Source organism: Gasterosteus aculeatus, chromosome X (genome assembly GCF_964276395.1).
Source record: "Gasterosteus aculeatus chromosome X, fGasAcu3.hap1.1, whole genome shotgun sequence".
NCBI lineage: Eukaryota > Metazoa > Chordata > Actinopteri > Perciformes > Gasterosteidae > Gasterosteus > Gasterosteus aculeatus.
The window spans coordinates 16671773-16697658 of record NC_135698.1 but is presented as its reverse complement, the minus strand read 5'-3'; the positions used below and the strand labels follow the sequence as shown (position 1 = coordinate 16697658).

The 25886-nt window shown below is 42.6% G+C and overlaps 1 protein-coding gene across 2 annotated transcripts; it reads left to right on the top strand.

The window, feature by feature from the left end:
- The first annotated feature begins 4135 nt into the window (after nucleotides 1-4135).
- Nucleotides 4136-24949, top strand: itga11b (integrin, alpha 11b). Of its 2 annotated transcripts, none has more exons than XM_078083100.1 (30): nucleotides 4136-4265; nucleotides 6170-6281; nucleotides 7420-7529; nucleotides 7640-7731; nucleotides 7808-7922; nucleotides 8718-8845; nucleotides 9361-9509; nucleotides 9594-9738; nucleotides 10281-10446; nucleotides 10772-10842; nucleotides 12413-12557; nucleotides 12689-12837; nucleotides 13355-13498; nucleotides 13600-13803; nucleotides 13880-14010; nucleotides 14437-14609; nucleotides 16158-16297; nucleotides 16803-16913; nucleotides 17314-17399; nucleotides 17491-17695; nucleotides 18328-18426; nucleotides 19987-20063; nucleotides 20846-20929; nucleotides 21484-21586; nucleotides 22634-22747; nucleotides 22905-22988; nucleotides 23069-23179; nucleotides 23275-23370; nucleotides 23960-24073; nucleotides 24301-24949. In XM_078083100.1, the coding sequence occupies exons 1-30, from the start codon at nucleotides 4220-4222 to the stop codon at nucleotides 24409-24411; spliced, it is 3615 nt and encodes a 1204-aa protein (XP_077939226.1). In that variant the 5' UTR covers nucleotides 4136-4219; the 3' UTR covers nucleotides 24412-24949. The 2 variants fall into 2 exon arrangements, with proteins under 2 accessions (XP_077939226.1, XP_040018179.2); XM_040162245.2 differs by lacking the exon at nucleotides 4136-4265 and adding an exon at nucleotides 4371-4860.
- The last annotated feature ends 937 nt before the right edge of the window (nucleotides 24950-25886 follow it).

Genomic DNA, 25886 nt, shown 5'->3' with positions numbered 1-25886 from the left:
ATTCATTGATATATTCATCATCTATATAACACCACCACTTATTCGTCACCTTTATAACACCTCCATTCATTCATTCATCACCTACGAACACCCTTCATTCACATCATCTCTCTGACGCAACCACTTATTCATTCACTCATTAATCACCTCTATAAACACCGCCATAAAAAAATGTTTATTTAGTACATTTACTGACATACTGCACAAGGTAAGGTACTTGTACTTTACTTCGGTGTGTCCTTCTCATGTTACTTTATATTTTACATCTTAGAGGTAAAAGTTGTGCCTTTTACTGTTCTACATTCATCTTTAATTATTTTACATATTATTAGTCCACTAAATGAAACATCAGTAGCATAAAACGTGATGAAATTCATCAATAAATATGATACTACAACATAATATATATTGGCATTTTGGTATATTTATATGCCCCTTTGTACGTTTACTACTACTTTTAACAAAGTATTTCTACACCTTGATAGTAGTACTTTTATTGAAGTACTTCTTGGGCCTCTAATTAGCGTAGCAGGCATGTGCACAGACATTTTTGGGGGCAGGTGCTCAAACTAAAACAAAAGGGCACCCATCACCAAAATTATTCCTGAAATGAATAATAATAACTGTAATAAAATATACAGTAGGATATTTTCCCGATCCTTCTGCGTTTGGAGTCTCTCTTTTCTTGGCATTGTGCTGTAAATTTTGTAAATGAGATAATTCAATGTTGTGCATAATAATCAAAAGCTGACAACAAACGCACATTTTTTGCAGTGTTGTGGTGTACATTATTGAGCGATAATGTACAGTTGCTGTTTACATTGACCCGAGCGTTCCACATCACTGCACTCTAAAAAAATTCACCGTAAATTAACGGTAACTTACTGGCAGCAAGGACGCCAGGAATTTACCATTATTTTACGGTATAATACCGTAAATGTTTTTGACACTATGTTATCGTAAAATGCATTACAGTAAATTGGCCTGAACTTTACAGTCAATTAACGGTAAAATACTGGCAGCGGATGCCAGTAATTTGCTGTTTTTTTATGGTACACTGCCGTAGAATACAGTATGTTACCGTATAATGGATTACTGTATGTTACCGTAAACTTGTACCAATTTTACTGTCAATTAACTGCAATATACTGGCAGTCGACACTAGTAACTTACTGTTTTATTTACAGTGACCTACCATAATTTCCGGTATGTTGTCGTATATTGGATTACAGTTTGTTACCATAGGATTACTGTTTTTGTGTTATAAATACCAGAATGTTACCGTTTACTTATAACTGTATACTTTTGCATTTAATTCCCCACAAATTAAAGAAAGACAACCAAACTCATTTTGGTCATAGTGTTTGGAGTTTAGTAGATGCCTTCAAGACAAAAATGTTAGACATTTGTAACCAAGATCAAAACATAAAATATGCTGCATGTATACAATAATAAAAAAATGAATCATAAAATTATTAGGAACAAGGTGAACTAACTGCAGCAATACGCTATGGAACACTTTCAATTGACCGCAGCAAATGGCTGGCTTCCTTAATCCAGTGGCTACTGTAAAACAAACCAAAATAAAATATTTAGAAACACTGTCATTGGTAAAATATTAAAATTACAAAGTTGAGGAAGAGAACAACATGTAAGGAAAGAGAATGTTAATCATGCCAGGCAAATAACACTTACCAACGTTACTTGGAGAGACGAGGCAATGAGAAACTCCTCTGATGTTGAACTGCACAGGTGTTCTAGATAAACTGAGATTACGCGTCTGGTTCAGGAGCAGTCGGTCACGATTAACACTCAAATGACTTTTAGGCAATGAACACTTTGAATAATACAAATATTTATAATCTTTACATTCCGGCTACTGAAACGACCGTGAAGGTGACGTTTGGGATAGGGAGGGTGTGCTGTGCAGCACAAGGTCGTCGGTTTGAATCCTGGCTGCTCCCTGTGCCAAGTCGAAGTGCCTCTGAGCAAGACACCTAAACCCCAATTACTCCACATAAATGGGCGTTTTGGATAAAAGTGACAGCTGCATGTATAGTAATGTCCTGTAAGTCAAAGTCATCATCGTATCTCTTGAGATACTCATATCTCATTATGATGACATACAGGACCTGTTTTTCAGTGGCTGACATGGGCTTCCATACATTAACCTACAACAGATCGATTGTGATTCACTGCACTTGTATTTCCACCACTTCATAAAATATATGTGACATGCAGTTGAATTACGGTAGTCTGCTATTATTGTAAATTGACAGCTTTAACTGTTTATTCATGACATTGGCCGTTAATTTACAAGCAAGAGATGTAAATTTAACTGTATGTTACAGTTATTATGACATAAGATACCCGTGTATGTAAAATGCACCGTAAATTTACAGCAATTTGTTACAGTGTGTGTATCACTCAAAGTAACAGGTTAGATTTTGCGCGACCGTTAGTTGATATTTCAGCTTTCAGCTCGGTGGCGATCACCGAAAAAAGACCCGGAAATCCCACAAATGATCGTTTTCAGGCAATGCAAGCTTTCGTAAACGTAGGGGTACAAACTCAGAAGAACAAGAAACAAGGAAGTGCAATTTCATCAAAGCTGTAAGCCAATTTACAAATAATTCTATTTTGTGCAGAAAGGCAGCTATTTACCTACTATTTTTAATCTCGCTGGTAATGACATCGCTAGTAATGGCATAATGACATTAATAATGACATTATTGGACAATAAAGTACAGCCTCTCGTACCTTATTGCTTAAATATACCTCACCAGACTGGCATGTAGCTCAACTTAAGACCTACCTTTCATTTCAATAATTTAATTAAATTTAATAAAACTAGTGAACTTGTCTAATTGTCTAATTTGTAGAACAGTAAAACTGCCTTTAAATTCTCTGTCTGTCTGTTTGCATCTCTCTCCCTCTCTTCATTAAACATGACAAACGTCAGTAAACAGCTTGACAAGGCTTCGAGTTTTTTGTTGGTTTATTTTTCAGGAAACGCTGGACCAGTTGCAATGTAATGTTTTCAGCTAATTGATCCCCAAACAACGTCGGGGGATTGCACAAACACCGTCATTACCTGTTGCATGATGCTGGCGCTCAGCACTGCACGAGCACGAGCACGAGGAGGAGGAGGAGGAGGAGGAGGAGGAGGAGGAAGGGGCGTGGCTTGTGAGCGCCGCGGAGCATGTTGAGGTGAAATTCTCACAATAACTCAAATAAATGCCCCGTCATATATCAAAACACATTTGGGAGGAATTGATGACAGAGAGAGTAATTTGTATTCTTAAATATTGATGAATAGTACCGGGAGTTATTCTACTTCTCCTCTTATCAGAGTCGCATTCATGAAGAAGGTTCCTCAGACAATTTGACTTGTTTTTGTTGCTGGTTCTGGAGGAGCTTCCCGGATTTATAGGTCTCACTTTGTGAAGATCAGAGGCATCCTGCTGGGCTCGCCTCAGCTTCACGTGGTCTGAAATCCTGTTACCTGTGATGTCACCTCATGCCCTTGTAATTTTCTCTACATGTGGAATTGGGGAAATAACATTTTTTTAAGATGGCATTAGGAAAATTGGTATTTTCATCTTGGTCGGTTTCTGTAAGTACGATCTATCCTGAGACATTTTTTTTTACATTTATCATCGAGGTCAAACATTCTCCTGTTAACCTTTAAATATGAATATGTTTTTGTGTTATTATTTGCACATGAGTTGACCACCAAAATCGAATCACATCAGCTTCACTGATGTTTGGTCCTGGACCAAACGTTCTACTGCACATAAAGTAGCTCCAGCTGTAACATGCTGCTGAGGATAATGCATATTTCTAATGGAGTGTTTTCACATGAACATTTCTGTGCTCTTATTGAAAGAAAGGGATGTGAATACTATCCCTTTGTATTTCTGGTGGTGCTCCAGGTGAGTTCCCTCTCAGTTGGACTAAGATCAGGTTGGATCGGTCTCCTCGTCCTTCCTGTTGCAGACAGCCGCTGGAGGAAAAGTCCAGGAAACAGATTTATTTTCCTCCGTCCTCCCGAACACGTCAAGCCAGAAGGCTGCGTTCTTCTGTCTGAATATTTAAACCGGCACGTCATCCTCATCTTTAACTGCTTTTCATTATAAATCTGCTCATATTTCTTGGAACTCGCTGCCAGTTGCTGTTTTTTTCTCTTCTTACGTGTCTTTGTTTGGGTCCCCAGAGGATGAACTGCTGGATCATTCTTCAACCACTGGTGGCAGATAAGTCAAGTAACTGTAACTATCTAGTACTACCGTAGTATTTCTCTACTAGTCTTCAGAGGTGCAAAGAGTACTACTATGTAAAAGTACCACATGCTGTATTCAAGACTTCGGTAAAATAGTACTAGTACACTCTGTGTACCGGAACATATGTTCACTGACTCGCCCTCACCCTGCAGCTTATATCCATTTACTTTTAATTTATTAGTTATTCTTTCTCAAATTCAGGAACGATGCAAGGTTTGTGGGTATTGTAGTCTTAAGAGCGGTCCTCCAAGCTGTCGGCAAAACCAGAACTACCAGATTCCTGAGAAACAGTTTACGCTTAAAGTTATTTCCTGTGAAGAGGTCAACATTTATAGAGAAGCAGGGTACAAGGGGTTCCAGGTTGCAAGGTTCCTCCTCTTCTTCCTCCACCTCCTTCTCTGCCTTCCCTTCTTCATACTCCTCCTCTGCCTCTTCCTCCTCCTCTTTCCCCTCGTCCTCCTGCTCTCTCTTCTCCCCCGTCTCCTCTCTATAACAGAAACAACACTCTGCTTCACAAACACACTCATGGATTATTATCACCTTTGTCTGCTGCTGTGGACCTGCAGCTTCCTGCCAGGTGAGAGAGCAGAGAGGGAGGGGGGGGGAGGGAGATGGAGAGAGATAGAGAGAGAGAGAAAGAGGGAGAGAGGGAGAGAAAGAGAGAAAGGGAGAGGGAGGGGGAGAGAGGGAGAGGGAGAGAGGGAGAAAGGGAGAGGGGGAGAGAGAGAGAGAGAGAGAGACAGAGCGAGAGATGATGTTTAATTTGTTCGCAAGGTGTTTTTTCATATTTTCCTGTGTTTGCTTGTTGACATTTAAGAAGCTTTATAGTTTTGCGTTATTGTTAGTACACATTGAGGTATATAATTGCTGTGAAACTAAGCTCTGCAGAGGAGGAGGTGATGATGGAGGAGCAGGAGGTGGAAGAGGTGATGATGGAGGAGAGGAGGTGGAGGAGTTAGGTGAAGATGGAGGAGGGGATGATGGAGGAGTTGGAGGAGGTAAAGTTCGAGGAGCAAGAGGTGGAGGAGGTGATGATGGAGGAGCAGGAGGTGGAGGAGGGGGAGGAGGTTTCCAGCTCAGTGAGCTGGTGAGACGATTTTTTTCTTCTTTTGTTTGTTAACCTCAACATCTGTCCCCTTGTTGTTGTTGCTGTCGGTTACCACCTGCCTCGTAGTTCCCAGAAGTCCATTTACCCTCCTTGACGTCCCAGACGGATGGGGTCACCTCCGGATACAGAATCCACTAAACTGCCTTTAAGTGAATGAGGTCATCACGCGGTCTCTCTTTAATTAAACCACCCTCATCTCCACCTTCATAGAAACAAGAGAAGATAATCCCTCTTAATTAGTTATGTAATCTGAAAAATTAAAGCAAAGAAGTTGTAAAGCCTCTTAAGAATTTAAAGAATGTGTCGGCGTGTGACCGTCTGGACCTGAAGTTGACTTTCAAAATAAAATTCGTGGTCTCTGTGGAAAAAGAACCATGATGAGCATGTGGAAAGAACTTCTCTAGTGCAGAATAACACAAAGCAAGTTGAATTTATTTGATGATGATTGAATCTGAATATCCAAAATTTTGGGGTTCACTTCTTAAAGTTTCAAAAAGGTTCATTCACGAGGAGCTCAGAATTTTTCTTTTATAGAATCAGATTCTTTGTGGCGAGAATCACATTTCTTCTTCTTGAATCTAATTTTAGGCATGGCCTCGTTTTTTTTTTTGATGCAAGTGTTCTTCACATGTGATGTGTTCATGGGCCGTTGGACAGATGGAAATTGAACAATAAAGACGTGGATGACAAACGCTTAAGGCTGGTTTTTGTTTCATTGTTACAGACTTACTTGAGCGCAGAGGTCATGAGGTAAGCGTCTTCTTCTTCTGTATTTCAGATCTTCAGTTCTGCTTCAACTTTGACACCAAGAACTTCAAGATCTTCTCCGGTTCTAAAGAAAACCAGTTTGGATACACGGTGCAGCAGCACCAGGCGGGAGGACGGCAGTGGTGAGGATCCCAGTACAACCAGTACACCAAGTACACCTAGTACAAGCAGTACACTGTCTTTCTATATGAGACGAAACATATCTACTGGTGTACTTTGATCTATTGTAACCAGTCTGTACTGATCAATAGTACCGATTGTATTGTACTGATCATACTGGTTTTACTGATCGTGCTGATCGTACTCAGCGATTGATCATACTGAAAGTACTGATTGTACTGATCATATTTATTGTTCTGATCGTACTGATCGTACCGTATTGATCAGATTGAAAAACCTGGGAAATGTTTCGAGGAAACTTTGTTTCTGGCAGGCATCATGTAGAGAAGTTGGACTCTAGTTCATTCACTAGATCAGGGGTCTTCAATGTTTTTCAGGCCAAGGTCCCCCAAACTGATGGCGAGATGGAGCAGGGAATCCCTATTCTATGGTCCGCCGTCTTTTATTTTTGAGCTTTGCGCTCTTTAGACGTGAGCATCAACGTGATCTGATTGGCTGGTGCCTGTGCTGTCGTATTTGCATGAAAGGTGCTGTGAATGAACCGGTGCCCAGCGTGAGAGCTGCTGTGGGCAGCCGAATGTTGCGGACTGAAAGATAACGTCTTCTCCATCAATTTTTCCGTTTGCTACAATATGTTGGATTGGATTCATGTAAATGTGTATTTAAAGACAATAAATGCAATTCTGATTCTGAAGACATAAAAAAAAAATGGTCGGAAAAAAAAAGAAAAATCAGCCAGCCAGAAATTTGGCGACTCCACTGCAGTACCTCCGCGGACCCCCTGTTGAAAACCTCGGGACTAGACACAACGTGTCTAGTGAACGTGTCCAGTGAAGGAAGCAAGTCTGTTATTTATGGTCCAATAAATCAGATCCATAATCTCTCAATTCTTTGTTCTCTCTGTCTGCCGGGTGTCTCGTTGCTCCCTGATCTTTAGAAGAAGAACCTTCTGCACACCAGATCTTCCTCTCAGCTCACTTCTGCAGATACACTTTAAACACTTTAATCTCAGAGAATGTCCAGGTTTTATCTTTCAAATGTACCACTTTACTATCTGTGTGTGTGTGTTTCTGTGTGGGTGTGTGTGTATGTGTGTGTGTGTGTGTCTCTGCGTGTCTGTGTTTCTCTGTGTGTGTGCAGGTTGCTGGTTGGAGCTCCCTTTGAGTCCACGGAGCAGCAGCAGACTGGTGATGTGTTCAGGTGTCCTCTGGACACCAGGAACTCTGTAAACTGCAGTAGGCTGAACCTTGGTGAGTCCTGCCTTCTCTCATGACTTTCACAGATGTTACAAGTTAATAGTCTAATAAAAGTGGAATAAGTGATAACACACTGAGTAACAATCAGGGACTTTCTGGATCAGGGAAACTGTCTCTGGACCGCGTGTCTGAGAGGAAGGACAACATGAGGCTGGGCATGACACTGACCTCTAACCCCAAGGACAACAGCTTCGTGGTGAGTCAGATGACCAGAGAGAGATACCCCACCTCCCCCGCCCCCCTCTCTAAAGAGCGTGTGAATGTGTCCCTAGGCCTGCGGTCCTCTCTGGTCCCATGAGTGTGGGAGCTCCCTGTACAGCACTGGGATCTGTTCCAGAGTCAACCACAACTTCAGACTGTCCACCACCATGTCCCCTGCCCTGCAGCGTGAGCACCTCCACCTGTTTACACATCCGTTCGTTCATCCATCCATCAGACGTCCATCAATCAGACATCCATCATTAAATATCTGTTCATCCATCCATCAGACGGCCATCAATCAGACATCCATCATTAAACATCTGTTCATAACACTAAACATTCAAAGTAGCAGGTTAGATTTTGCGCGACCGTTAGTTGACATGTTTTTAGCTCGGTGGCGATCGCCGAAAAAAAAACGGAAATCCCACAAATGATCGGTTTCGGGCATTGCGAGCTTTTGCAACCGGACAATTGAGGAGGACGATGTGAATGAATGAGATGGTGCGAGATCTTGCAAGGAGACCCAATGCTGTTTACGTGCACGTACAGTGGACTATTTTTCTCTAGATTACTGAAATGAGATACACAACGTTTGGTGGCTACAACTATTTTGAAAGGCAGCTATTTACCATATTATAAAAGCAATAAGGTACTCGGGTGCGTTGGGCCTAACAACGCACTGTTACATTATTGGACGATAAAGTACAGCCTCTCGTACCTTATTGTTCAAATAAACATCCGTTTATGCATTCAGCATTCATCCATCATTAATAATCTGTTAACATCAGTTCATCCTAACCCTTCACCCATCATTCATAATATATCAATGAACCATCACCCATCTATCAATAAACATCTGTTTGCCTATGCACAATCCATCCATTCATCATTCATCCGTCATTTATAATCCATCATTAATAATCCATCCATGCGCCCTCTGTTCACCCACCTGTCTGGTCTTGTTCCTGCACGTTCCTGCAGGGTGTGAGACCTTGATGGACATTGTTATTGTTCTGGATGGTTCTAACTCCATCTACCCGTGGTATGAGGTGCAGAACTTCCTCATCACCGTCCTGCAGAAGTTCTACATCGGCCCGGGTCAGACCCAGGTCGGTTCCTCCCACACTTCAATATAGCTGCTTTTTAGTTTCAGATTGTGTTTTTCAGGAGATCCTCAGGATGTTCAAATATCACAGATTTAGAAAGTAAATATTAGATATCTTTCACTTCTGATATTACACAGATTTTCTACAGAAGCTTTATGTTCATAAGTGTTTCTGTAATTTCATTTTTCATTTTCCATCTGCTGACTTGTGGAAGCTCAACCTCACAAACAAAGAACAACTCCCATGACTGTTTTCTTTTGTTTCCCTGAGTGCAGCATTTCTTTAGCAGCAGACATTAAAACTTATTGGGCTCATTGTATTGTTTGCGAATCCATTTTTTATTGTTTTAATGGGTCTAAACTAAAAGCTAATGAGCGTTTATTACCTGGATTAAAAAAAGAAGTCATTATGAGGTTTGAAAGTTGAACCCCAAATCTTCTGGGTTATGTGTCAACTTATGTCCCAGCATGCAACTGAGAACTACGCAACCCTCAAAACAAAATCTTTTTGGGCCTCAGGTGGGCGTGGTTCAGTACGGCTCCACCGTGGTACACGAGTTCAGTCTGGGAGAGTACCAGACAGTGGAGGAGGTGGTGGAGGCCGCCAGGGGCATCGACCAGCGGGGGGGAGAGGAGACAAGGACGGCCCTGGGCATCAACGTGGCGCGGTACGACACACCCAGTGGAACCCACACAATGTGTGGGTCCGCCATTCACTCACGTCTTGTCCGTCCCTTTCCTTCGCCTTGCAGGTCGGAGGGGTTCAGGCGCGGCGGTCGACCCGGCGCCCGGAAGGTGATGATCGTGATCACGGATGGAGAATCTCACGACAGCCCCCAGCTGGTGGAGGCCGTGGCTGACAGCGAGAGGAACAACGTCACCATGTACGCCATCGCTGTAAGTTCCTCGGGCCCTGGTACATCTGGATGATATTATGTCTGACTTCCTGATGACTTCCTGATGACTTCCTGATGACTTCCTGGCTGACTTCCTGATGACTTCAGGCCAAAATATGTTAGACATACAAGGATTTTGAAATACCGGTTTGTGCATAACATCGGACAGTAAGACAATGAGACAATGGACATAAAAATGACATGTTCAATTTACAAATTTTTACATTTAACTCTACAGTGTAAAATAGAAGGCTATGGGCTAGGGGGATGTAGAATACACTAATAAAAGAAGGAAAAGTAATTCAATTAAATATAAAAAGTTAAAGTGCAGTTCTTGACGACTTCCTGTCTGACTTCCTAACATTTGAATTTAGCTTTTGATTCCTGAGAAATCAGATTTCCTTCTTTCTTTCTTCATCCTTCACATATTTTGTTGCATCAGAGCCCCCCCCCGCCCCCCCCCTTTCCCCCCCGCTCCCTCTTGTAGTCGTTGTCGTTGTCTTGTTTCGGACCTTCAGATCTTTTTTCCCCGGTCTCGTCCAGGTTCTGGGTTATTACAACCGCCGAGGGATCAACCCTGCGGGCTTCCTGAAGGAGATCAAGTTCATCGCCAGCGACCCCGATGAGAAGCACTTCTTCAACGTGTCGGACGAGGCGGCGCTGAAGGACATTGTGGACGCGCTGGGGGAGAGGATCTTCTCCCTGGAAGGTGACATAATTATTTTATGTTTCTGGGTTTAATGAAGAGAGAGCGTGCACCTCTGGCAGGGGGAGGGAAGAAGCTGCTAGTTTTTACAACCCCTCACCTTTAAGGCACAAATCTCTTTGTGAGATCCGTGTGAAGGTTGTGAATCTGCGGGGGTCAAAGGAGTCCAGGTGGACCGAGTTCTTCGGCCCTGTAAAAAATGAATGAAAGGAAAAACCTCGCTTCTCCTCCCTTCTCATCCCCTCCTCCCCTCTACTCCATTCTCCTCCCTCCTCCTCACCTGTCCTCCCTTGTTGGAGTGGTTGATGTCTCTGCTCCACCCTCTCAGGAACCAGCAGTCAGGGTGGAGGCTTCGGGCTGCAGATGGCTCAGGCTGGCTTCTCCTCCCATTTAGTCAAAGTGAGTCTCAGGTGGTGTCACACATCTCATCTTCGGGTGGAGGAGCTTCTTCTGTGTCTCTTTGTTTGTGATTTGATTGTTTTCTTTGCAAGGTTCTCTACTCACTGGAGGAAGAATCTTTCACTCGTAGAAACCGGTTGCTTTGAGTTTCCACTCAATGAACTATTTACATTTTCCTCTGGGTTTCTCCAGAAAAACAAATCACGATGCAACACTCATTTTATTAGTTGTGATTCCAACCCGTCGACAAAACAGGATCAGCTCTCAAATATTAGAACCTGAATCATCCTCAAACATCAGGTGTCCGTTAAGCTCCCAGCAGAAGAGGAAACTTGGAAATATTTCTGTTGATTCTCCTCCAAAATCAGTTCCAACTTCAGGAGAAAAAGAAAGTTTCCTCTCATGGACACACACACACACACACACGCACACACACACACACACACACACACACACACACACACACACACAGATACACAGACTCACAAATAAGGGCGTCCTGCCCTTTTGAGGATTAAAACTCAGGTAACGTCAGACTGATGTGGAAAACAGACGTCACAGAATCACTCCTCCCCCTTCCCCTCCTCCACCTCTCCCCCCCCCCCACTTCTCCTTAGAGTTCTCATGTTGCTGTTGGTTGTGTATAGCTGACGGAGGAGGTCGTTTGGACGTAGAGCAGGCGGTGCTGTGGGGGGAGGATTTAGTGCACTTGGAGCGTGCAGGGACTCTTTGGTGGAGCGGTTGCAGATCGGCTGTGATCACAAAGTGTTATTGATCCTTGAGGTCCATCTAGTGTGCATACCGGTAAACAGGAAGTAATTAGCACTAGAAAGACCTTGCCAAAAGGAAAGGATGAAGGAGCTAAGGAGTTTTAATCAGTTGAGTGATGATCAACAGAAATGAACCAACTGAACAGTCCACTCAGTGGAAGTCAACAGAAACAACACTGAGCCTCCGCCAAGCGAGACAACAGGACCTCGACGCAGCTGCCCCAAAGATACTGGAACTGGTTACTATCAACGACTTTGTTAGTATCGACTTGTTTTTAGCGTCACCAGTTTTTAGGCTTACTTGGTTCCTAGTTGACTTTAGTTTAGGAAAATGTTGTGGTTAAAATAAGTAATACAATAGTGCCATGTTGCTTGAGTACTTTTCTGATCATTATTCAGTATTTTGTCACAGTGATACTTTCCCTTCTTGCTCCTCTGGTTCCTGTTGTCAAATTAAACAAACGCACAATGCTTTTTAACGCCAGAGTAGATCGACTTCCTATAACTGGGCAGCTGAAACCTGTCCAGTTTTAATGACATCATGTTGGCCTCCTTCTCATTCAGGTCACAATTCCTTCTGTGCTGCTGTGCTCCACTTCCTGCTGCTATTCTTATACACAATATAATTCAACTCTTCAATCTAATGGTGAATGGTTTGATCAGATTCATTGTACTGCCATGATAGTTCTTACTCTATTAGTGATCTGTTCTCACATCCTTGAACCTCCTCCACTGTGGTAACATTTAATCAATCTCTGGCTCAAGGCGTTCCGATGGGATTAACCTTGCTCTTCCATCAGGACGGCGTTCTGCTCGGGGCGGTCGGCGCTTACGACTGGACCGGCGCCGTGCTGAAAGAGACCAAACACGGCAAAGTGGTTCCACCAAAGTCCTCCTACGAGGGCGAGTTCCCAGAGGAGCTGAAGAACCATGGGGCGTACCTCGGTCAGGTCTACTCTCTGATGTACTAAACGGATGTGTGGATTTTACACATGATTCGTGTCATAGTTACAGTGTTGCTGTTCTGTGTTAACAAGGAACCATTTAAACATCTGGGTCTAATATTCTGGTCTCAGGTTACTCGGTGGGTTCTCTCATCTCGTCTCGTGGCTCTCAGCTCTACGTGGCTGGAGCTCCGAGGTTCAACCACACCGGGAAGGTCATCGTCTTCAGCCTGAAGAACACCGGGAACCTGACTATCCTGCAGGCACTGGTGGGGCAGCAGGTACCTCAGCCATAGAATCACTGATGTTCAGCCCGCAACCACAGCAGTTTGGGAAATATTCAATCCACACATCCGGTTGGGGAAAAAACATCCCTTTTGGCCCTTAGCGCTTGTCTTGGCTTTACCTCCAAAAAGTAAACCAAAACGAAGTTTGTTGTTCACTTGTTGATTAGAATTTATTGTAAAAGAAAACTTAAATGCAGGTCCTACACATTATATTGGTTGGAAAATAAGGCATTGTTGATTGTTATTTTAAAGCCAACGATGATGTTTTTCCAGAACCTTCCTTTTGTTCACATAAAAAAATGAATCCTTAAGGAACCCCAAGAAAAACATTGAGAAAATGCGTGTCTATCAAATCAATAGGTTTCATTTTGTGACCTGGAGCTGCTGGGAGATGGATTTGAGATGTTACTCCATCTTCATGAAGATACTGATGGATGACCTCATCATCAAGATCTAATCATGATCAGGACCAACCATTTGGGGTTTTATGAATTGATTTTTTTCTCCGCAGATCGGCTCGTATTTCGGCAGTGTGCTGTTATCGATGGACGTAGACGATGATGGACAGTCGGACCTACTAGTGGTGGCGGCTCCCATGTTTTACAGCGATGGCTGGGAGAGAGGGAAGGTCTACATCTACACTGTTACTCCACAGGTACATGCGTGCGGGTGAACCTGCTTTACCGCTGCAGGGTTGATCTTGTCTCAAGTCAACATGACATACTATGTCAAACTAACCCAACCTTCTCCCTCCAGACCTCGTTCATACTCCAGGGGGCGCTGGAGGTCTCTGAGTGCTCTCAGAATTCCCGGCTGGGTTCGGCGCTGTCCCAGATACCCGACATGAACGGGGACGGCTTCGGGGAGCTAGTGGTCGGAGCGCCGCTGGAGGACGACCACCAGGGGGCGGTCTATGTCTTTTATGGTCAGGACAAAAGCATCCAGCACCAGTACAGACAGGTAATGGGTTCAGAACCAGTTCAGCCAGAAGAGACCTTCTGAGCTTAGATAATCAGTGTGTTGATTCTCTCGGCAGCGTCTTTCTGCAGCCGGGTTCTCTGCAGGTCTGCAGTACTTCGGTCAAAGTCTTCACGGTGTTCTGGACGTCAATGCCGACGGACTGGTGGACCTCGCTGTGGGAGCACTGGGAGCAGCTGTCATCGTCTGGTCAGCCCACCACACACACAAACTGGGTTTATTTGTGCCCCTATATATACACATTTTTATGATGGCTCCACCAACAACTATTGGATTGATTTCCATAAAATTCCGTGCATTCGTTCTCCCCGGAAGATAAACCCTATTGATTCTGGTGATTGTTTGATTGTTACTTCTAGACTCACCATCAGGTTCATATTTGTGGTTCAATTCATTCAAATGGACTCAATAATATTACATTTGATACAGATAGTAAAGGTCCCTTGGGGATTAACTCTAGTAACTGTGGTTTAAAAGACTTTTAAGAGTTGAGTTGAATCGTAATAGTTGTAGTCGTAACCCGGAAACCATGGTAACCAAGGTAACTGAATCCCCACAATGAGAGTAACCCAAGCGACCACAACACTCCCCTGATGACCTGCTTCTTCCCCTCAGGTCTCGTGTAGTTGTTCGTATTCAGGCCAAGCTGAACTTTGAACCTGAGAAGGTCAACATCTTCAACAAAGACTGTCACCGAATGGGGAAGGAGGTCACCTGCATGTCCCTTAACATCTGTCTGAGTCTGGACACCACGACGAAGACCAGGACGAATACCAGGACGGATGTTGGTGGGTTTGCCTGCAAATGCTAACATTTACATACAAAGATTAACGGTTTATTATTATCAGAATATCCCTTATTAATAAAACACAAAAGCACATACAGAACTATTACCATTGTCTTAGTCCTCAGTTCAACTCAAAATGTAATGGTTAGGCCACCAAACCAACAGTTTAAACAACTAAAGCTATAGTTAGGCTTATTTTTTATTATTACACAAATTGCCCTGTCTGGCCTCGTAGAAAGCAAGAACAAAGTCCCCAGTGACACTAGTCTTGTGTTGTTTTGTGTCATGAGCTCCGGCAGTGATGTTGCCTTTGAGCAAAGTGTTTTTCTTCCGTCTGCCCAGTGGCTTCCTGAACGTGTGGAGGTAGAGGTTGAATCCTACATTTGAACAAATGTGTAGACACTGGAGACACCCAGATGTTTGCTGTTAGTCCTGTCGCTGTTAGATTCCCCACAGTGCTTCGGGATGTCGTGTCTGCGTGTAATCGCCTACAGATGTTGAGGCTCGGCATCATGGAAACCTCGCTGTAACACGCTAACGCCGGCCAGTTAAATCGTGGCAGTCCTCCTCCATCACCTCGTACCGTCATACCTTCCTCTCTCCCTTCTTTTTCCTCATCTTCCCCAAACTGGAATAGATTAGACTGACACATATTAAGAAATGGATTACGTTATCTTAACCCTGGTTTTACCATGGTTCGTTTCTGTCCGGGCAGACGTGGCGTTTGTGACGTGAGCCGTGCAGGACAGAAGCAGCTTTTCTCAGCTCTCGCTCCTCTCATGATCTGAGAAACAACTTCAGCTGGTGAACAGATGAGAATGATGCCTGCAACAGTTTATGAGGAGCAGGAAACAAGGAAAAGTCCGCCCCTTCGGGTGTCCCAAATGGATGTATAAAATCCAAAATGTATAAAAAATGTAGGTATCAGGAGACAAATATTTTTTAAATTCTGTTTGAATTGTGGCATGAAATAAACATGATGGTTTTCAATGTAAAAGATAATTTTACAAATGAATGAAATTGTTTGAACAGTGAACTGTGTCTCTTCTCTGGCACGTACGTTACAAACATGACTGCTAGCTGTGAGCTAGCTAGATAGCTAACTAGCTATGTACAAAATGTCACATTATTCTACCTGTTTTATCCTGCAACTCTTTTATTCAGCCATGGAAAAGGCGGTAACTTCCGGTTCGTCCTGGTGAAGCCTGTAAAAGCTGCATCTTATCTAGTGACCACCAGAGGGCGACTCCTCTGGTCCTATAGAAGTCCATGAAAAATGACTCTCTCTTGATATATTCCTTCAGTAAACATTGTTTATGGTCTCAACCTCTAGTTTCAAGTTCCACATGTTAATTTAGTAAATAATGCATCATAATGAGAATATTTATTTTATTTAGCCAACTTTTCCGTAATTCTCTTAAAACTTCAATACCTAAAAATATAAGTGCAGGTTTGACTTCCTGTTATTTCACGTAAAGGACAAGTGTTCTCCATGCTGGACAAGACAGCTGCCTTCTAACCTCCTTTCTCCTCCTCTTCCTCCCCTCAGCGGTCTTGTACAATCTGGTTCTGGATGAGAGACGTTTTCCTCCTCGAGCTGTTCTGGACGAAGCGGACCGACAGCAGCCCAGGACTTTGTCTCTGGAGGTCGGAGGTCAGAGCTGCCAACGCCTCGGCTTCTCCATCCAGGTCAGATTCCACAAAAAGAGTAATAAAAAGTGGTGTAGTCTATATTTTTGTAGTGGGAATACTGTGATTTTCCCCTCAGCTGAGCAGGGGGTGGGGGTGGGGGCGTCTCTCAGCATCCCGCACATGAAATTAAATGCGTCCGTTAGTAAGGGTCGCTAATTAGCATTTGCATTAGTTTTGGTCATCTCCCGCGGTAGATTTGCATTCCTGACGTAACATAATTTTTTTTTATTGATGGCACGCGATGAACTGGTAAACCGGCCTTCAGATGGGGTGAATTTATGAATGAAAATTAGAACGTTCTGTCAAAACAATGTTGTTACGTATCATCGTGCTTTTGTTAGTGGGTATGCGGAAATCCTTGACTTTTCCTAGTGGGTATACGGCATATACCTGCGTATCACGTAGACTACACCACTGGTAATAAACGCACACCCTAAAAGTCCCCTAAAAATCAGTGAGTGCTCAAACATCACTCACTGTGGCTGACCGTTTCTCTGAGCAGGAGACAACGGATTACGGGCGTCCCATTGCGGTCGTCCTGGAGACGGGATTGAGGAGTTTGGACGAGGGGCCGGTGTTGGACCCCGACTGGCCGAGTATCCTGAGGGCCGAGGTGGGAGTTTGTCTTTCAATTCAATTCATTTTTTTTTTGTATTGCCCAAAATCCCGAATTACATATTTGCCTCAGAGGGCTTTACAGTCTGTACACATGAGACATCCTCTGTCCCGAAACCCTCACAGGAAAAAATCCCCCAAAAATGAAGACTCAGATAGAACCATCATCCACAGGACCATGGACCATGGACCATAATTTACTAAATGAACATCATGCTCTATCCAGTGCCCCTGGTGGTCACTACAGAGAATGCAGCTTTAAAACCTCCTGGTTGCCTCATGGGTTTAAAGTGTAGTGCCACTGACCAAGCAAAGTATTTGAAAAGTTGTGAGTAAGAACATTGAATGGATTCTGCTTCTTCGTCAAAGAGAAATAAAACCCTTCTTACTTTTCATAGCTTCCCTTCTGGAACGGCTGTAAGCAGGAGGACACCTGCATTCCCGACCTGGTACTCCACAGTCACGCCGACCTCATGGATGTTCAGTGAGTGACGCCTGGACTCCATCACTCACCCGTATAGATATCACTTATCGATGACCACCGTGGTGATTAATGATCTGTGTTTTAACTGAAGACAGTTCTGCAGCCTGAGGGACCGGGGAGCCGGGGCGCTCTGCAGCCTCCAGGGGGCGCCGGAGGGCTCAAAGCATGTCGTGGAGGCCGGCAGGAGGAGGGTGGTGGTGTCCGTCCGACTGGAGAATCAGGGAGAGAACGCTTACGGAGCCTTCATCAACATATCCGCCTCCTCCAACCTCCTCTTCTCCAGCCTTATGGTCAAGGTAGAAATATGAGTTAGAATCAACAGCTGTTGACTTAGAAACTCTCCCCCACATGATACGAAACAACTACTAACTCATATTTTTTTGCCTGTTTTCCTATAAAAGTCCAGCAACTTTCACTTTCTGCTTGTTACATGCAAACCTCTTAATAACAGTCTAAAGAAACTTAAGGTAAAATAAGACAATCCAATCAATACTAGTCCCATAGCGGACACTGTAGCAAGAGACATCCGTAAATAACAATAAATCAAAGCGTCAAACCGAAAAAGTTATAATCAAAAAGTAAATCGCAACTTCTGTCTTCCGTCTTTCAAGTTTGACTCTACATGGACCATAGTTTATTAAATGAACATCATGCTGTATTGAAGAAGACTTGAAAGGGATTGAGACCATAAACTCATGTTTACAATGTTTATTGAGGGAATAAATCAATAGAGAAGTAAAGTCATTTTCTCATAGACTTCTATGGGACCAGAGGAGTCGCCCCCTGGTGGTCACTACAGAGAATGCAGCTTTACTACGTGAAGCTCTGATATCACTTTAAGGAATCAGAGATTGCCGCCTGGCTGCAACTCACCTGTCCTGCGACATTTAAATCCCCTGACTCATTAAGCTCCTCCCCTTCTCCACAGGACCAATCTGACTTTCAGATCGAGTGCTTCGCTGAGGACAGACGGGCCAATCAAAGGAGCTGTTACATCAGCGCTCCGTTCATGAAGTCCTTTTCTCAAGTGGGTTTTTTTGTCTCTAAACAAACTCCTCGACTGGCATTTTTATATTGCTAATCCAACCAGCAACACACCTTTATGTTTATTTAACGCCATTATATTCCTGCCACACTGCCGTGATTGGAGCTATTTGGTAGCTGTTCTGGAGCTTTGCATTGCATCTTTGGGTTGGCTCGCGTCTCATGGAATTACTTATGTTTTATCTGAGCTCTTATGACAAATTAATCTTGAGGATTTTCAATGTAAGTGAAAAAGAATGTTTTTTTAAATGTATTTTTTCAAAAAGTGCCTGTAACACGACAATAAACCTCCAGTAACGTGGCAGGAAAACGACAATAAACGTGCAGTAACATGGCGGGTTAATAAAATATCCAACCTAGCAGAAAAGTCATTGATCGCTTTCTTCATCTTCCTCCTGCGCACTAAAACCTGAGAAGTAGTCTTCTTCAGTGTCGGAATTGAACGGGCCCAGAGTGACTTTGTCAGACACCGTTTCACGTTTCAAGTAACTCCTCTGAAAGCTTTTCTCGTCTTTTTACATTGAGTAAGTTCTTCACATTGCCGTCTCTAACATCTCATCATTGATTCATTAATGCCAAGTTTACGCGCAGCCGCTGTTTCTTTCTCTGACAGCCAGTTTAGTTTCCCGTAACTTAAATGCTGCATCATACGCATTCTTACGTGTATTTTCCATGACGAGTGTTTGAATATGATGCGCGAAACGACTGTTCGAAACACAATCAAACGTCTTCCTCGGCGCATTATCTCTTGCACCTGTCTGTCTCGCTCTCGCGCGTTAGCCCATAAAAAATTATTCATTAACCGCACCGTAGTAGCTGCAGGGTTCAAAGCTTGGAAAAAAAGCAGCGGCTTATAGTCCGGAATTTACGGTACTCAAGTTTAAGAATGATCATATTTTGGGTTAAAATAAGTATGATTGTTCAGTAACTGTACTCTTAATGAGTAAAGTTACATAAGTAGACATGGGTTTCGGTCTCACTTCTTCCAAACTAAATGTCCTGACTTACGACTGCAGAAACCGTCAATATCACAAAGCTCCACCTTCTTCAAACTCAACCGTTGATTCTCCTCTGGATGCAGGTTAAAGTATCAAGCGAAGGACAGCATTTTATTGCACATTTAAAAACAGAACAATCGCGACCTGGTAAAAATCTATTTAGCTCGAAATGGAAATTTGTTTTCTACTAGGCCACATTATTATTCCCCTGAGTAGCATAAACCTTACGTTGCGTCTTCACATTATGTCAGACCCACCATTTTTCATCTTCTAGAATATTTTTACAATGAGGAACAGTTTTTTTCACTTGATTAACTTGTTTGTAATCAAATTAAATGACATTTTATGAAGTCTAAATTTAAGTTATGTTATTATGGCGACCGGTCTGTCACTGATGGATGTCGTTGATGAAATGCAGATATGTGGAGAAAAAAGGTCTACGACGAAGGAAACATTGAGGATAAGAAAACAATATCCTTCAGATCTTTGTCTCCTGATGATGTTCGCGGAACATCTGACATTCCACCTGCTTGATTTATGTGCAGGTGTCCTTCCGGGTGGAGTTTGAGTTCAACCGCTACGTCTTCCTGGATCACGTTCAGGTCGTCATGGCGACCGGCAGGTGAGACGGTCAACGTTGCTTGTTAGATGTTTTTTTGGAGGTTTATGAAGTAAAAAAAACGTATTATCAGGCAATTTAATATTTCATTAATGTCAATTATTGCATTGTTTAAACAGAATGTTTTAGAGAAGATAGGATTCATAAAAGTATATTTTTAAAAATACACCAAAGACAAGGGTTATTTTACTGGATGTGACTGTTATAAAGGAAATGTTGTTTGATAATAGGAGATGATTTTATTTTATCAAGATATCACTTTCACTTTTCTCACCGCCATTTGCTAAATATTTAATGTTGGAGACATGTGTTGACATTTTGTGGACATTTTGACAAAAAAGAGCTTCCGAGATCAAACTTAATCATATAAATGAATAATATTACTTTTGATTTGCAGTGGTGAATGTTCAATAATTAAATTAATCAATACCTTTATTTAACACCAGCAGGATGTAAAGATTTAACACAACTGATTAATTAAGAGAAAAAAAATCATACATATAAGTAAAAATACATAGAAAATGTTTAAATAAGTTAGACCATTGTTTCATCTTATGTTTTATTTAAAACTGTGTTTAAAATCTAAGTTGTGTATTTTGTATTATCAAGTTAAATTACATATTCTTAGGTGTCCCAAAAGTATAAAAGTACACATGTGTGTACTGATTAATGTGTGGAGATGGAGACACACATGTTCTCACAGATACATAGTGGGGACTCAACTCCCATTTGGGGAAGCGGTCCCCATAGGGTAAGGTCAATGCGTGTGTATGTGTGCTCATCAGCGAGGGAGAGGACAGTTACCCAGACAACAACGTCAATGACATCTTCCTCCGCCTGAAGTACCAGACCGACCTCCTCTTCACCAGGTGAGTGAGATCATTTTATTGATCAATATTGAGGAATAAATGATGACCTCAAAGCATGAGGAAAAACGAAATCTCACCAATATTTTATTGGCTGTGTTCAAATAAATCTTTGACTGAAATAGTTTGGAAGGAATTAAAGGCTAAAAAATGTACAGTTGCTGTTTTTTTAAGTCGATAATGATGAATTCACTTGGAATGCAAACTAACAGAGAAGTGGAAGATATTTTCTAAGAGCAGGATTGAAAAATTCTGTTTTTCGTTCATTTGTCAAGTTTAAATATGATATTTTCTTAAGAACCAGATGTACTGTAACTCTGCTGATCCTAACCCCAACCCTCATACCGGAGAATGTGAACTGCATATAACATCGAACAATAGAAACTAAACACTGCGTAATTCATTTTGTCGCCCAGAAGATGTTTTTTTCTGTCGGCCTAATTTTACTGACGCTAAAAACGCTTTGAGATTTTGTTGATATTTGACTCAGACATTGTGTGAAAGATGCTTAAAGTATTTTTAATCTGTTTATAAAATGAAAACTGTTCCTCCATCAGAGACCCAAACCCTCCTCGTTTTGAGATTAGATCCACCTCCTCCTCCTCTTCCTCCAGAGAAAAACCCGAGAGCAGCTCTTCCACCTTCAACCTCACTTATTATGTGAGTTCATCGAACACTTCCACGCAGCATCTCGCTTTTCAATGTTCTTCTCAAATGTCATAACTGTTACTTCACCTGGGTCTTCGAGCCTCTTCCTCATATATTTATCATCTTATATATCTATATCTAGCCTTTTTGGCCCATCAGCAAGTCATCCGGTAAGGTAATGACAAAGAATGTGTAGAATGGTTGTGACGGTTTCCTCCTTCTGACAGACGAGAGGCTTGTTTTTTTTTTATATCGACTCCTTTTGCGCTGACGGCATGCAACGTTAGCGGTTGTTTTGCTGGGTTACCGCTTCTACTCATTCGCCTGACTACTGCCCCCCATGAAAAGTAGCTTGTGCGCCGAAAAAGTGTGGGAGACACCTGTCAATCAGCGTGTAGTCCCGCCCTAAAGCATCCCCTGCTAAATGGTCTATTAGAGATTATTATTATCATTATCCCCTGCTTTATGGTCTTTTTGACAAATGGACCATAATTTACTAAATTAACTTCATGCTGTATTTAAGAAGACTTGAAACTAGAGACTGAAACCATAAACTCATGTTTACAATGTTTACTGAGGGAATAAATCAAGAGAAAAGTAGAGTCAGTTTCCCATGGACTTCTATGGGACCAGAGGAGTCGCCCCCTGGTGGTCAGGAGAGAAAATGCAGCTTTAACACATGGAGACATTAAGCTTTAACATAAAACTGCATTTAGCTCTCACTTCACTTTAAGAATAGGAAGTTTTCCCCTTTGCATGGGTTCTCTCCGGGTACTCCGGGTACTCCGGCTTCCTCCGTCAGTTCACAGGCATGCTAACTGATGACTCTAGCTCTCCTGTAGGGGTGTGAATGGGTGAATGGTTGTGTGTCTCTCGGTTGCCCTGTAACTGACTGGAGACCAGTCCAGAGTACCCCCGTCTCTCCCACGATGCTAGCTGGGATTGACCCCCCCCTCCACGACACTCTATGGATAAGCAGCATAGAAGATGACTGACTAAAAGCTGTATACTTCTATTTCACAATAAGAGTTTTCTCCTCATGTTTTGTTACGTCTACAGATCCAGAACCTGGGCTTGTTCTCAGTGCAGGACGTCCTGCTCAGAGTGGATATCTGGGCCGTGACCCGAGAGGGAAACCAGCTGGTCAACGTGACGGACTACAGCATCGAGCAGGTACAAGGGATTATTATTCTGAGGAATACTACATGAAGTACTTATATAGCAAAATCTTTATAGCAAAATAAAGGACACACATGATGAGGTGCACGTATCAAAACTACATATAATAATGTTTAATATAAGTGACACGTTGGCCTCCTCCTCTCTACAGGGAGCCGGGACTCACTGCACGCTTCCTCAGCCCAGAGCAACTAATCAGGTGACAACTGAGGACCTGTCTCACCTGTCTCAGCTGGTAAGACGTCTCACACAGAACGGGTCTCAGGTTCATCGCCTCAGAGAGACAGCTGAGCTCTTCCTCCTCTGTCCGTGTAGAACCTCAGTAACAGTGGGAGCCTGGTGGTCCTGTGCGAACTCAACCTGCCGGCCTCCAGAGGGCTGCAGGTGACGCTCAGAGGACGACTTCTGCTCCCCGCTCTGCTCGCTGTGAGTCTCTTTGTGTATCTCATTGATCAACATTAGTCTCCATGTTTACATGGAGATCAAAGTCCACTCAGGGAAGATGTGGCTTTGTGTCTCAGGTGAGCTTCAGGTCTTTGGAGTTACTGACAGCAGCCTCCATCCAGCTGGAAGAATCCAGTCCCATGTTCCTCCAGGAGGACCGACCTGTCAGACAGGTAACCGATCAATCAATCGACCGATCAACATACCAACCTACCAATCTATCAATCAATCAATCAGTCAATATATCAACTAACCCAACCAACATACCAATCAATCAATCAATGAAACAATCCATTCATCTATCAGTCATTACATTAATCAATCAACATAAATGGATTGATTCTTGTTTGTTTTTCCCACTGAAGACTTCTCAAGCCCTTTAAATGTAGTTAAGTTAATAAAACTGCTTATTGTTGGTTTAAGTCACGTGAATCTCAATGAACAGTATTATTATTAAACACGGAATTGATTAATTTCTGTGAGATAATAAATGTAATAACTAACTTATTACAATAAGCAAGTCTTTGCTGACTCAAAGATATGGAGCTTTGCTGCCACCTGTTGTCTGGCTTCACTGCAGGTGTTTAACTCCAGATCACGTGGTATTCATGTCACTGTACATGTTTTATTTATTTATGTTTATCATCATCTGTCTAACCTTTGAACTGTAATCATGTTGTGTTCTGTCATCATGATGACCTCATCATGTGAAATACATTTAAAGGCTCAGAAGAAGAGAATAAATAAATATGAACATTTCAGATACTCCTGCAGCTCCGGAAGGACGAGGACCAAGTGGTCCCAGTCTGGATCATACTGGGGAGCTCAGTGGGGGGCCTGCTGCTGCTGGGCTTGCTGGTGCTGGCCCTGTGGAGGGTGGGCCCCGCACGCACGCGCACACACTAGTATATGTAATAATTAAAATAAGCTCCACTTTTAAAGTAAAATGCATCAATCATAATACAACATGATATTTAGTATTCCGTAAGATGAGCACTTTTGCTTTGGTACATGAAATATTTTTGAGAAAAATAATATATGCAGCACTTGTACAAGTATTAGTACTTTAGATTTAATATAAAATGGCCGTGTCTTTCTCTCAGCTCGGGTTCTTCAACAGAGGGAGGAGGCGGGAGGAGGTGGAGCAGCCGGTAGCCAATAGGAAGCCAGAGGAGGAGCTACGGCCACGGCGCTGCATTTTCAAAGACCCGTAGAGTCAAAACGATTCAGAGAAGTTCTGAGGTCCGCATTGAGTTTAACAAAAAGAACTATGGGGCCCGTTGTTCACGTGACACAGCGGTCCGACCTTTGACCTGTTGTACGACTTTATGAGTGAACGAGGAGCACCTGAACATATCAACGGTCAGAAACTTTCACGACTTGCCGTATTTTTGTATGAAAACAAAAATCAATTGAAGAGTAACTTTCTGTAAGAAATCCTATGTATCATGAAATAAAATAAAGACTTTGGTTTATAGAAAGAGGAAAACAATAAATCTTATTCCAGACTAGACACAGATTAGCTCAAAGCTAACTAGCTAACACGAAGATATTTACACACAACGCTCCGGGATGCCTTCAGGTTCTGCTGGGAGATCAGAAACAACAAAAAGTGGATAAATATGATTTAATACTGAGCCTATTTTTAAATACTGATACTTTTGTTGTATAAAATAAATCTACAACTTTAATGTAAATATGTATGCATGACGCCTCTCCGTTAAATGTAATAAACATACATGATGGGTATAATGTCTTTAAATTATTCATATTTCATTATATATATTTCAAAGATGTTGAGTCGAATGCGGTGTTACTTACATCAATATATTTATAATGAACATTGGACAATAGAGCCCCCCGAGCCACATGATAAATAATTCAATTATATGAAAATAAAATATGGAATGTGTTTTTTCAGATTTGAGGAAGGGTTTGACGTTAAAATGAGTCCAGCCTGTAACCCTGCATTGGGCGCGGTGGGAATGGGGGTTTAAATCTCAATCTGTAATTGCCTTCAGACATATGTGCAGGCATGAAAACGGGTCAAGGGTGAAAAAAGGTGAGAAGGATATTACCCCTCTAGGGCAGGAGTTTTCAACTCGTTTTGTCCCAGTGATCATTTTCTGCGTACCGACGAGGGGGGGGGGGGGGGGGACAACAACTAATATGGGACAAGTCATTAAATACTCGTCATGCATTATATTGCATTGCATATAATGTGTGCTGGTCAACTAGTCTAAAATTGATTTTAGACAAATTTTTACGTAGAGTGACAAATCGTACCAGCGTCAAAATGCGTATCAGGTTGGCAGGTCTGCTAATTGATAGAACGGTGGACCACTTTACCTTCCTCGTCAGTCCCCTCACCTCAAAATCTACCTCCTCAAAAACGGTCGCGTTAGCTAATCATTTCCCACCGGAGCTTTAGCTAGCTGGCCGACGTCGCGTTCTCTCCTGCGGTGTTAAATGACTCAATTCATGATCAAGCTGTAGCTAACGTTAGCTAAGTCTATGTCAACAAAGCTCCTAGGTAACTTAACTTGGATAAACCAGAAAATATTAAAATGACTGAAACCATCACTCACCCTATTCCCAATTCACTGAATCTCGCGCGCCCTTCTAGCACGCACACAAGTTCACTGAATATGAACACCCCCCCCCCCCCCCCCCCCCAAAAAATGTTTTC

Coding starts and splice junctions, on each gene's coding strand:
- itga11b (XM_040162245.2), top strand. CDS start 4,407: ATGTTCACTGACTCGCCCTCACCCTGCAGCTTATATCCATTTACTTTT. Junction 7,923..8,717: donor CATGTCCCCTGCCCTGCAGC/GTGAGCACCTCC, acceptor ACGTTCCTGCAG/GGTGTGAGACCTTGATGGAC. Junction 10,843..12,412: donor TCTCCTCCCATTTAGTCAAA/GTGAGTCTCAGG, acceptor CTCTTCCATCAG/GACGGCGTTCTGCTCGGGGC.